Source organism: Atractosteus spatula, chromosome 22, assembly GCF_055471065.1.
Source record: "Atractosteus spatula isolate fAtrSpa1 chromosome 22, fAtrSpa1.hap1, whole genome shotgun sequence".
NCBI classification, from domain to species: Eukaryota; Metazoa; Chordata; class Actinopteri; order Semionotiformes; family Lepisosteidae; genus Atractosteus; species Atractosteus spatula.
The window spans coordinates 10,580,209-10,592,970 of NC_142727.1; the positions used below are offsets into that span (position 1 = coordinate 10,580,209).

General features: G+C 44.6%; 1 protein-coding gene across 1 annotated transcript; it reads right to left on the reverse strand.

Moving 5' to 3' along the window:
* Window positions 1–1,745: 1,745 nt before the first annotated feature.
* atf5a (activating transcription factor 5a) lies at window positions 1,746–7,845 on the reverse strand. The gene is made up of 4 exons (XM_088939585.1): window positions 7,677–7,845; window positions 5,640–5,879; window positions 4,019–5,237; window positions 1,746–3,726 (listed from the first exon to the last, which is right to left on the reverse strand). Exons 2-4 carry the CDS (start codon window positions 5,782–5,784, stop codon window positions 3,540–3,542), a joined length of 1,551 nt encoding a protein of 516 aa, XP_088795711.1. The 5' UTR covers window positions 5,785–5,879; window positions 7,677–7,845; the 3' UTR covers window positions 1,746–3,539.
* Between the last annotated feature and the right edge of the window lie 4,917 nt (window positions 7,846–12,762).

Here is a 12,762-nt window from a genome sequence, read left to right on the forward strand (position 1 = left end):
ATTCTAGAAACGTTCTCAGGATCTTTTGTGACACAAAACTCATACAGTATTTTAAGTTATATGAACTCATGTAAAAATAATTGATGTGATTTATATGTCATATAAATATTAAATATAACCTTATCTGTTATGTCTTATGGATATGTTACTATATCATAACTGTTTATAGATAATGTAAATTGTATAATATATGTGATTAATATATTTTTATGGGTGGTTAAAAATATAGAGCCACTTAGCAAGATAGTGTTAAAAGCTGTCCTTTTTACACCTTTTCTTTTAAAATGTGCTTCTGTCACATAACACCACTGCACTACCCTGCAACCCCGTGATCAGCACACTTGCTTATATTACATATCCTTCAACATAAAAACATCCTCTTCATCAAATAACACCTGCAGCTTTATCCAGGAGGGGCACACATGTGCTTGCTTTAGCTTTACAAAACAACTCCAGACACTGGAGAACCCTTTTCACTGATCTGAAATGTAAAAAAAAAAACAGATGCGCACAGGGCTTTGTTGTCAAGGTCGTGCTCAACATCTTCGTTTTTGCTTATCTGCCTTACCCATCAAAAAAACGTGACTTCCTGACCGCTATGTGGTCTCAACTTAAAACAAGATGAGCATCTAAAATCTGCGAATAACTGCACTCTTTTTTTTTTTTTGCTGCAGGAAACAAGTGTTTCCCTACTGAAACACGAATTAACCGCTGACACATTTGCATTCAAAGGATGAGTGTTCTAGTCTCTGTCTCCGAAGTCACTGTAGTTAGGTGAAACCGTTAAGGTGAGGAATAGCCCCGACCTCTGGAGTTTAGTGCTGCTGTCTCTCTGCTCCAATCTCCCTCAACACACACGTTGACAAAGCAACACTAATTTGGAAGGGAAGGGGGAGGGGGGGGGGACTGTTAACTCCTTTGGCTCACATTTTACAGTCTGTATTGAAAACACGTTCACAATCGACTCATACAGCAGATTAAAATAATGACTTTGACCAAAGAGATACCAAAAGCCAAAGCTGCATGAATCACTTTTTTAACTAATTTTAGGAACAGGGCAGGAAATGACTTTACGTACCAAATTTTAAAAAAAGTTACATCAAGGACAGGTTACGCTCTTTATGTTAAACCTGTGGTGTGTTACAGGAAGCCACCAGATAGTTTTCCAATGCAGTTTATGTTAGCATGTGTCTGCAATCTGTCTTTCTCTGGAATGGTAGGAATGCAAATGTGTGCAGAACACTTTTACCTCTGTGTCCTTCTTGTTCACTATTGTATGCTGGGTGTTAGGCTTTGACAGCTGACATAGTCGCACTGTGTTTGCTCCCAGAAGCACTTCTCCCATAGGGCCTCACCTTGGAGAGTTTCTTTCTGCCACCCACTGGAGCTGAGCGGTGTTTTCTGGTAGGGTAGAAGCACCTCACCAAGCTCCAGTCCTCCAACAACACGACTCTTTGTGTGGCTGAAACTGTAGTCGGCAATAATCGCGCATTGTTTTAAAAACACGAGAAGATCATTTAAACAGCAATGCAACATTGTGTATACCACAGTGGAAAAACACGTCTGCCTGAATATCAATATTGTTGGTAAAGATTCAATTATTTGTAATCATTTTCTCTCACGCATTAAACCAGAAAGATACAACCTTTCTCTCAACTGCCTGCTCCACTTCCCAGTAACGTCAAACATCAATATCAGTGGAATGCTCAGGCTCTTAAAGTGAAAACTGAAAATGCGTTTAGTAACAGAGATACAAGTCACTTTATTCAGATGACAGGATTAACAAGTTAAAACAAAGCAGAGAGATGACTAAGTTACAACACTTGCCGATACAAAATCAGTGTACTGATAGCACCTCGTAATTCCCTGCTATATCAACATGACAACCTTGGATACATTATATATTAAGCTCAGATATTCGTCCCAATTCGGACCTCTCGAAACACAGAACAAGACGAGACAAAACTGGATACACGAATGCTATGTAACTAGCTGATTGTACATCGCCAAGATGTGTCAACGCGTAAATTAAACGATGCAGCTTCCTGGTCTCTCCTCCGCGATTTCTAAGAAGTAAACGAGCACTTCATGCATCGAGTGCAAGAAAAAAAAAAGCTATTAAAAGGCTCTTCCCAGCATTACAAGAGCCACTGCAGAATGCCATAGCAAGCTTATAGCCATGCTGCCTACATAAAGGTATTAACAATAGTAGTGCTAATAAAATGATGGGAAAAAAAAACCCAGGACGCTGCATCTCGTCAAGCAGAGCTACACTTCACAAAAGCACTAGTCTGGAATAAAAACAGCCAAAGAAGATCAACAGCTCTTTCCTTGCAATATTAAAAAGACACAATTCGAAGAGTATTCTAATTTGCTTCCACAGCCGGGGGAAAAGGGTATTAGGAGCAGTATGTAAAAGCAGCAGTCAGCAGACAAACACGCCTTTTGTGCAGCAGTGACATCAAGTTTCTTTGAAAAGGAATCCCTGTGTGAGGAGCAGATACAGATTTGGGTATTGGGGGAGAGGGGGGGAGTCTTTAAGCTGACTTTTTGTACAAGAGCTGGTGTAGATCTGCACACACTTATCAGTGCCGCGTCCATTCACAAAACTCCAAAACGTTCAATTCAATTTATGTTTATATAGCGCCTTTCACAACAAGGTTGCCCCGAGGTGCTTAAACGTTCACTACTGTTGGCAGTCAGGGGTGCCATGCAGAATACAGAAATCTGTGACTTTTGAAGTTGTCTTGGGATGCAACCTGTAATTCCTGTAACCTATTAATTATATCTAACTTTGGCTACTGTAGCCAAAGAAGAGTGATTAACTTGTATACGATAAGCCTGCAATTGCTATGAAGTGCATATTTGGAAATGTATTGTATGAGGTTTTGTAAATGGTATATTTATTTTTATTCATTGTTGCACCACTTTGCAAACACGGCCTTCTTTAACTATGGTAACTGCAAGTTAAAAAACAGTACATCAAAGAAATCTCTCCCTCCTTTGACATGAACACATTTTCTTAGCTTCAACGTTAATGAAATGTATTCTGATTCATGAATTGATAAAGAACGAAATACAACATTTTAAGTCAGTCTTCAGGAATAAAAGCAAAATGTTTTCAAAAATTAGACTTATGTGTCCCATCCAATATAGCGCAAGGGTATAGCAACAAAAGACAAATGTAAATCTTTTCAAAGCGACACCAAAACAAACTGTACGGTTTAATAATTATAAGGAAAAGCAATGCGTTTCAAGACCTTATAACAAGTTCCAAAACGCCAGAGATGGTCAGTTTCACAGTGCTAATGGATGTAATCAGTTTTCTTTTTTCTCTTCACCAATAAATATTATTGGATGGCATCAGAGGTGACACAAGAAGGACCGTCAAATTGTGTTTTGGAGCCGACAGACTGAAATCAATAACGCAACAACAAAAAAAAGGGAAGAATCACCTACAGTCTCCTGCCCCCCCCCTTGACACTCTAGGTCCTTGGTTTTCTTGGTGTTTAAAGCTGGGTGCCCCTTGTTCCGGGGTGTCAGGCGCTGGTGTCTTGTTTGAGGCGCTGGCTGCGTGCCTTGTAGACTTCGATGAGCAGGTCTTTGACGTACTGGATCTCTCTCTCCACAGACTCGGCCTTGTCCCGGAGCTCTCGGTTCCTGCCTTCCAGCCCCCTCAGCTCCTCCTCCAGGCTGTCCAGCTCCGCTCTCTTGCGCTGGCGGTACCTGGCGCGGAAAACCCGAGACACGTGAGCGTTCCTAACCCGACCCGACACCCCGCGACCTCCAGCTGGCGGGGGGTCGCCGGCTCTCGGAGAGGAGGCCACGTTAAGTCCGGTCAGGCATGGTCACGGTTGTCATCTTGTTAATGTCAAAAATGGCTTCACACAGGATCAGTCAGCTGTAAGGTAGTAGTGCGGGCATGACTAATTCGGACCGTTTCAAGGCCGAAATCCTTAGCCGTCTTGGTAGTTGAGACCACAGAAGGCAGAACTAAGATGTTCCAAAGGAGACCTACCTGTGAGCGGCAGTCTTGTTCTGATCCCTTTTCTTCTGCTTGCGTTCTCCATTCTTGGGTTCACCGGTGGCAGTTTCTGGCTCTGACTTGACTTCGGGGTCCTCTTCCTGTGCCCCTCTGACCCCCGCTGTGACCCACGCTGCTCTGGGGGGGGGAGACACTGCCCCCGCCCCCACCAACCCCCCTTCCTCTTCCCCCTCTCCCCCTAACGCCTGCTCTCCCAGGAAGCCAGCGAAGGCAAACCCCTCGTGCTGGCCTCCAGCCTCCAGTTCCCCGTCTCTCGCGGACTGGGCGGCCGCCTCCAGGAAGCTGCCGTAGGGCTCTCCCGTCGCCGCGACCTCCGCGAAACAGGGCTCGCCGCCCGCCTCCCTGCCGACTATTTCTAGCAGGTCGCTGCCTCTACCGCCGCCCAGCTTGTCCACCTCAGTGCCATCGTTCCTGCCGCCGCCCTCCTTCGACCCGTAAAACAGCTGCCCCCCTTTCTTGTGGGCGGTCTCCAGCCCGCCTCCGAGACAATACGCCCCAACGACCTTAACCCCACTAGTGACACCTTCCGCAAAACAGTAATTCTCTTCCTCTTTCAGCAACGTGCTGTCTTTCCTAGCTCCCGCTGTGCTGTCGTGACAGTACTCCTCCCCGGCCACCCTGTTGTCCACGTCGTCCACTATGAAGCAGTAGCTAAGAGCCACCCCCGGCGTTCCTGAGTTATTTCCTTTGCCGTTCCAGATGCTATTATCCAATCTGTCGTCTACCCTCCCACTGTCGGAAGCTCTCTTACGACCGCCACTGCCACCTGGGTGGCTGCAGCTGTAAGGGGCGGGTCTAGGCGTTTTGGGTCGGCCAATGGGGCCGCCGCAGAAGCTCAGAAGGTCGAGCTCCCCCGTTGCCAGAGTAACGAGAAGCGGGCTGGACTCTGGCTGACCGGAGCTGTAAGCGGTATAGGGCAACTGGTAGTAAGACTGGGGCCCCGCTGGGAGAGGCGCTTTGTCGGCTTTCTCCATTTTCTCCGGTTCCGTCTCCGACAGGAAGTAATCCTCCAGCTGCGCCAGCTCTTCCTGCAGCAGGGAGGTCATGACCTCCAGGTCGGAGGGCACCTGGACGTCGTGTTGGTGGGGGGGGGAGGGGGGAAGGGAGGGGTTGGGGGAGGGGGAGGAGTGAGAGGGAGGGAGGTAAGAGGAGAAATCCACTTTTTCCGTCATCCAGTCGGTCAGACCATCACCTGCAAAACACAGGAAAAGAAGATGACATCGACAGCTAGGCGAAGGTTTCCTAGTCTTCTGCGCCTTCGGTTGGGTGATAAATAATGGTGGTGTTCCACGTAACGGCAGACACAATGCCCTCCCTAAACTACTGATAAGTAGAACATTTTCCATTTTTTGACAAGCAGACATGCAATATAAAGAACCAATTAGATAAACGAGCGTAGACCTTCGGTACCTTGCGCGTTCGGAACACACAAGAACTGCCGTCTCACAGCACAGGGTCCAATCAATTCGCCTTTCTCACAGGGTGCCATGTAACGAGAAAGCGTCCGATTGGGATCGTCTCCTCATGCTGGAGCGTTGACACCTGTAATGGGGGGGGGGGGGGAACCAACAAAAATCGCCTCACCGGAACTCACCAATTAAGTGCTGGCTCTCGGCTGACTCCTCCCCCCTCCTTCCCTGGGATTGGCTGGCGTTAGCCTGTGGGAGAGGCAGAGCAAGGTGGTCTGCCGGGCAGGCGAGGGGGCTCACTTTCCAGTGAGCAGCCGACGTCGCCATCATTCCTTGGATTTCGATTCAGGACTCCGAACGGATGCGATGTACCAGAGCTGCGCAGATGAGCCACGGAGGACAGAGCTGAGGGAGCATTGTGAGACCTGGGAGAGAGAGAGAGAGACAGACGGACAAAAAGAGAATCCAGGAGAGCTTTATGAGACAGCCCTGCCTTGTTATCTACCTGAGCAAGTGAGAGCTGTGTCTATTACAAGAGCCCCATCAGCAACAACAACATCCATTTTGCAGAGTTTGCTTCCACATTCTATGTGGCTTCTTGAAAGAGCTGCTTTGCTTTCTCCTCCAAAAATCTGCCCTTAGGGAGGAATCTGATATAGTGCCTTTGAAAGCCATCTTCTCAAAACTACACAAATGTTCAAGATCTGGTCTTCACCAGACCAATGACCGGACATATCTTGAGCTGCATAACCCGTCCCTCCTAAACCCAACTATCTGAGCCTTTTTTTTTTGGTGTTGGGTCACTCGGCAATCAGGGGGCAAGAGAGTGAATTCAATCCAAAGCTATAAGGGTAGTTCCTCTGGAAACCGTGAACATTCAGAAATCATGTCTATGCCCTAAGCGCCACCCTCCCACATGCCCACACCTCTGGCTTGTTACAGCCGAGTCGAAAGAAGGAAATTTCATCTCCACCTGGACTTTCAAGTCTGTCAAGTCAGGCGGGATCCAGTGTGTAGCTGTTGAGACATTAGCCGGCACCAGTGGCGTGACTCATGAACATCCGTTAAACTGTAAGGCATGTTGAAATTACACGGCCGTGCCTTACAAGCAAGTCACGAGTTAAAGGGGTAAACCACTAGATCATCACCAGATCGGTACGCTCCAGTTTTGCCTGCCTACACCACAGCAGTTTCCCGGCAGGATTCCTTGTCCCATCGGCAAAGCGCTCGAGTGGAAAACTACGTGCGTTCGGGTTAATTACAGAACAAAAGTAATAGACACATACTATTTTACTGTATTTATAGTAACACAAGGAACGACAGTTAAACTAGGAATAACGCTAATAGCGACAGACATTATACAACAGGGGGAAAAAGGCGTGAATTTTGCTAGAACAGTACAGCAAAGTTGAGCGAGGGCGACGTAATGTAGTTCGTCACGGCCGCCAAGAATGACAATCCCCTCCTCACAGAAACCATAAAATAGATTTTCCTCCCTTCTTTGTGACGAAACACGGTGCATTCCTAACTGCAGCGTGATGCGATACTGAACCGCAGCGTAATTCTATAACCGGGAACATCTGTTGCTGAGCCACATAGTTGCGAAGTACAGTATTACTGCTTACTGTCACACTTGTACGGCGGACCACCAGGTTACAAATGGGTCGTTTGCTTTTTACTTACTCCACATTATGCACTTGTCAGAATCAGGTATTTTTAACAGCAGGGCACAACTATGACATTAACCGCACGTAAAGACTTCTAATGTGGATTAAGACGATCATCAGCATGTGATCAAATGTCGCCATCAGTCATTATTTTGATGAAGCCAAGCTACCTCCCGGCTATAGTTACAAAGTGCAATACACTGAAACTTTGTTCATATCTGCAACGCTCGGCAAAGTCAGATTAATTCACTGACTTAATCAAAAACTACACGTGCTACGATCGCAAAAAAAAATTAATAAGCTTTATTTCAAATACAACCTTTCAATGAATCGTGTCAAATCTATCAAAAGTTTTTCAACTTTTCCAACACACTTTTAAAACACTGAATATTGTACTGGCACTTAACGTTACCCAAATAAAGATTCCGATTTACAGTGTCACAGCTCGAATCGCAATTAATCTTTCAGCTGGGCGCTACATAACATCACCAGAGAAAGGTTCAGTAGCGGTAATCTATCGCTCACGCAGCATGTGTACAAAACGAAATCACTCACTCCATTCTTGCAGAATTTCGTGTTTGTTTGTAGAGGGTGCGTTGCAGATGCAAAGCACGGTTTTCTCGGGGTGGCGACACTCTCAGATTAAAAAGCCATTGTTCCCTGGGATAATCCGGGACAGTTTGCAAAGTGCTCTGCTGCTTCGCTGTCAGATGAGTTAAGAATGAAAGTTGCCGGAACGTAAAGTAGTTCCTCACCCACACCCAGCAACCAACCGCGTCACCCGGGGATGCTCGGATCCCTCCGCGGTCACTGTCACTTATGAATGATTCGGCGACATAGTCGCCTATAGCGGGCTAATAGCAGGAGCAATGCCATCGGCTGGGGAATTGGCATCCAGTGCTAACGCTTTTTTACAGGTTCTACACTGGAAAGTGGACAAGATCGATTATCTTGCATGCTTTGGATTAAAACCCATCCCGCCTGCCTAGGATGGCTGCTGTTCTGTGGAAGTGTATGAAAGAAAGTTACTGTCAGCAATACATTAGTGCAGAACACGAAGACTGTGGGGGGGGGGGGAGTGGTCACGCACGGTTTTGCGATAAAATGAATTTAAAGCACGCGTGTTCTCAGCACCAGGGCGAGGGGGGACTAGTTAAATTCTCGAAGACGAGGAAGGACACAGTCTTTCACCCGGCAGAATATTGACTCCTATTGCAAGCTTGTTGCATCAGCTTGCTGGGCTGCTAGCAGATTCGCTGGCTGGAGCAAGCCTGTCGCAGCTCTATTGGCTGGGTCGTGGGCGTTTAATTGGGTAGCTAGCGAAAGGCTTCGCTTCTCAAGGGGGAAACGGTCGGAGGGAAAAATAACTTTTTTTTCTGTCACGTGTGCGTTGTAAATACACAAACTACGGCGTGAGAAGCCACGTGGTCTACGAAAAATCTGCATTTCGATGTTTGGCTGACAGCGTGATTTTAAGAAGTTGTAAAGGCTGGATTTTTGCAAAAAGAATGTATCATTTATAAAAAATATAGAGGATTCAACAAAGCAAGGTCACCCACTGCACATATCTCCCGCTCTTAACTATATGCACTATTCAAAATGATCTTAATGGAATTTAAAGTTCATTCAAACTGTGTGAGACACCAAAGAAAAGGTTTAAAGATGTCTGGAAGACATCATCCTTTAGTTGTGTTCATGCATTTAGTTATTTAATTTACAGGAAAAACTCTTTCGTTAATGAATTTTTATTAACTGTATAAACATTTTAAACATTTCATTTACAGAAGCCAAATATCTTTTATTCCATATGCTTTGCCCTGCCTAGTCTTGCAAGAAGGTGAGGTTTTATTTGAAGTGTTTTTTTTTCCATCTTTAATACTCATTGTTTAAGGTGTTTCTGCTGCATCAGGGTGGGTCTGTGAAATGTATGCCAAGACAGACACTGTCAACGGCCAGTCATCTGCAGCAGTAACATTGAAGCTTATTTTCACAATAGACAACTAAAGGAGAGAGGTCTGTAGGGTTTTGTCCTCAAACTCACATTATTTATTCATCCTCTATATCACAAGGCTAGTCAATTCCCATATACAACAGGCTAAAATGCACAGATTTACAATGTATGTACAATGTAAGCTTGTATTTTCTTCAGTGGGCTACTGTGTCAGACACTGTTTATTACTGCTGAACTCTGAGGAGGAAAACCCACAGTCTACCCATTATGCAGCTATTCAATATATAGTTCTCACTTCTATGTCTTTGCAGTTGCAAGTTGCAGGTTTTATTTTATCAGTTCCAATCGCAGATGAGCCATCAAGTTCATTTCAGGTACAACGTCTCGGAGTAGTATTAGAAACCGATTAACACCCTGCTTTAACTGGAGTTGCTATGCAAAGTTTTTTTTTTTCTTCCTCAAAACCCAAAGCTGATTGAAGTAGCAACTTCTTCCTGTTGCTATAGTAATAGCGAACACTGCCCCCTGTTTTAAACATTTTTTTTTCAGTTTGCTGTTGCTATGTGATTGCCATAGCCTCACCCTTTGTGCCTTGATATTCTTTGTGCCTCGTGTTTCGAGCTGCAGGTAAAATAGATTTTTTTTTTATTTAGGTGTTAACAAAGAGTTGCTGACTGAGTTGTTGTTCTGGAAAATTTGCATGGTTTTAGGTTCTCTTCTTACTCTTTTCAAAACATGTACAGTTCAGAAACATTAAAAAGGGCTTAAGTGTAAAATTCTCTATAGTTTTAAAACACCCCATGCACCATCCTGTTAGAGTCTGGGCTGTGAAGTTTGAAAATTTCCTAATACCTGTAGATTATTTAAAATAGAAACATAATGGAATGGAAATTGTAAACCACACAGAGGTATGATAAGAGATAACCATGCTTGCTCCTTGATTCCCCTTGGCAGACAAATCGAAGAGATTGAGTTTGCATGCTTGAGTGTGTGCAAAAAGGAGCTTGTTAACCCCACCTGTTTGCAGAACTGTAACTAGGGGTTCAAACAAAGTTTCCTCTTAGTGTGGTTTGCAATATTGCAGTTCTTGCGAACACCGTGATCTCAGTGTATTTAGTAGGGCACAACAGGTCAAATCTACGAAAGTTCTCTGTAGAGTGATGATTGAGTTGCATAAGAGTGTGATCTGATGCAAGATTCATGATCACTGCAGTAGTGCAGAAGAAGTGCTCGCTGAAGTTCACCGTGTCTCTGAGGAAAAAGCTCCATTGTAATTGGTCCACTGAGACGTGCTGTAGTCTGAGAATAACATTGCAAGAAGAAGGCGCAACCCCCCACACATTTGCTATACCTTCACCGCCTCAACCCTTCGGTTTGGCCTTTTCATTTGGAAATTCTAATAGCTGGAGATGCAAAATAACCCAGCAGTTAGTGCTGTCGCCTCACAGTTCCGGAGTCCCAAGTTCGGTGTTGGACGGTGCCACCTTCCGTGTGGAGTTTGCATGGTCTCACCATGTGCTGGCTTCCTTCTGCTTCTCAAAGACAAGCTGTCAAAGTTCCTTTGTGAAGCTACAGGGTGTGTATATGTGCGCGTTTGGCCTGCTACAGACTTCAGGTGGCTGGGATCCTTAATTCACTAAGTGAATAAGTGTCCTTCTGACGATGGATGGATAATAATGACAGTTTTCTAGGAAAGCGTTTGTAACGGAACTGATAATACCCCGAAATGGAAAGTCTTGTCTTTTGTGCATTGAATATACAGTAATACAGTACGGAAGACCTAGTGGTGTGCTGTGACCATTGACAAGCTGTCACTCAGCCTGTGTTTTTGACAGATCTTACATAAAAAGGCAGCACAGGACAATAATGCATTAGTTGCTGAAGGAGACACTGTTTTTACTTCAGCTTCAATCTATGCGGTGTTTTCTGTGTCCGGTGAATGGTGACAATTTCCTTCAATTGCATGTTCATTGATTATGTTTTATCAAATTGTGTGCCCTAACATTGTGTGAAGTATTCTTATTAGAAGTATCAAAGCGATCGTTTTCTTTACTATAGCACCATGAAGTGAAGAGATAAGTGCAGTTGCTAACCAGGTGTCCACTCCTGTGAGAAACAGGTGGTAGTGTTTCTTCTGGTCAAAACACTTCAGTAGATTTAAACCCTCTTTTTGTTATAAACAGCATGCTCGATCAATGTTAGCTCAAATGCCGGTCAAATGAGCCATCGTCTTCATAATCATGTAACGTTGCTAAAACTAACAGAGAAAATCTAGATTTCCAGTTTTGAAAAAAGTATTAAAAATATTTATGTGCTACCATATAGTCTAGTATTAGTATTCCTGGTTTTCACCCAGGCGGCCCCGGTTCGACTCCCAATATGGGAATGTGTCTCTTTGCCAGAAGCCATATCACCCTGCAGCTCGCAACTGGCAGCCCACTGAAGCTCAGCAGGGTTGAGCCTGGTCAGTACCTGGATGGGAGACCTCCTGGGTCTGCTGCTAGAAGAGGTGTAAGTGGGGCCAGTAGGGGGCGCTCACCCTGCAGTCTGTGTTGGTCCTAATGCCCCAGTATAGTGAAGGAGATGCTATCCTGTTAAAAGACTAAAACTGAAGTCCTGACTCTCTGAGGTCATTAAAAATCCCAGGGTGTTTCTCAAAAAGAGTAGGGGTGTAACCCCGGTGTCTTGGCCAAATTTCCTATTGGCCCTTACCAAACCTGGCCTCCTAATAATCCCCATCTGTGAACAGGCTTCCTCACTCTGCTCTCCTCCCCAGTGAGAGCTGGTGTGTGGTGAGAGTACTGGTGCATCATCCAGGTGGGGCTGCACACTGGTGGGGGTGGAGGGGATCCCCATGACCTGTAAAGCGCTTTGAGTGGAGTGTCCAGAAAAGCACTATATAAGTGTAAGGAATTATTATTATTAGAAAAAATCAGTGAAATCAATGGATTTATTGAAATGAAGTGGAAAATTGGGAGATACAGTTAATTCATCAATTGATATATTATTGGCAAGCATCATCTGTTGGTTAAAAGGGTGTGCAGTGTCTGAGTTGTGACAGTCCCATGGATGAGTGCCCTGTCACTGTCCACTGCACAACTATACACCTGACAAGAACACAGTCTTGCCTGCACAGGTATAGAAGGGAGGTGTATTTCTCATCTTTTATCACATGAATGTGTTTTCGCATGATGGGAGTCAAGTGCCTATGTCAGAGGTCACAGAGGTTTGTCTCTGTCTCAGAAAAGTATATTCTTTCAAAGGTTCTTTCAATACATAAAGTGCAATGGTCACATCAGCAATAATTAATTGCAAAAGAAAAAATAAACATTGTGGTGCGCATATTCCTTGAAGAGAACCTCCATTAATTTATTATTAATTTCATTTCTGTTTAGTGACGTAGAAACGCTGTAAAAAACTCAGCGTCCAAAGCTTAGGGTTTAATGCCATGGTTTCAGTTATCTGCCTTAAAATACAAGAGCCAGTCAAACCAGTTTTTAACATTTTCTCCTAAGAAACCTCTTTTACAGCCCTTTAAAGACAGAAGAATCCTATTGTACATAAAGGATGCATATCAAATGCCATTTCTTAGCCCTACGGTCTGCAGAAGAAGGACAATAGTTGAATTGATATATTTCAATTAAGATACATGACGTCAGAATCCTTTTATTCTGCCCTACCAGTCCTGGT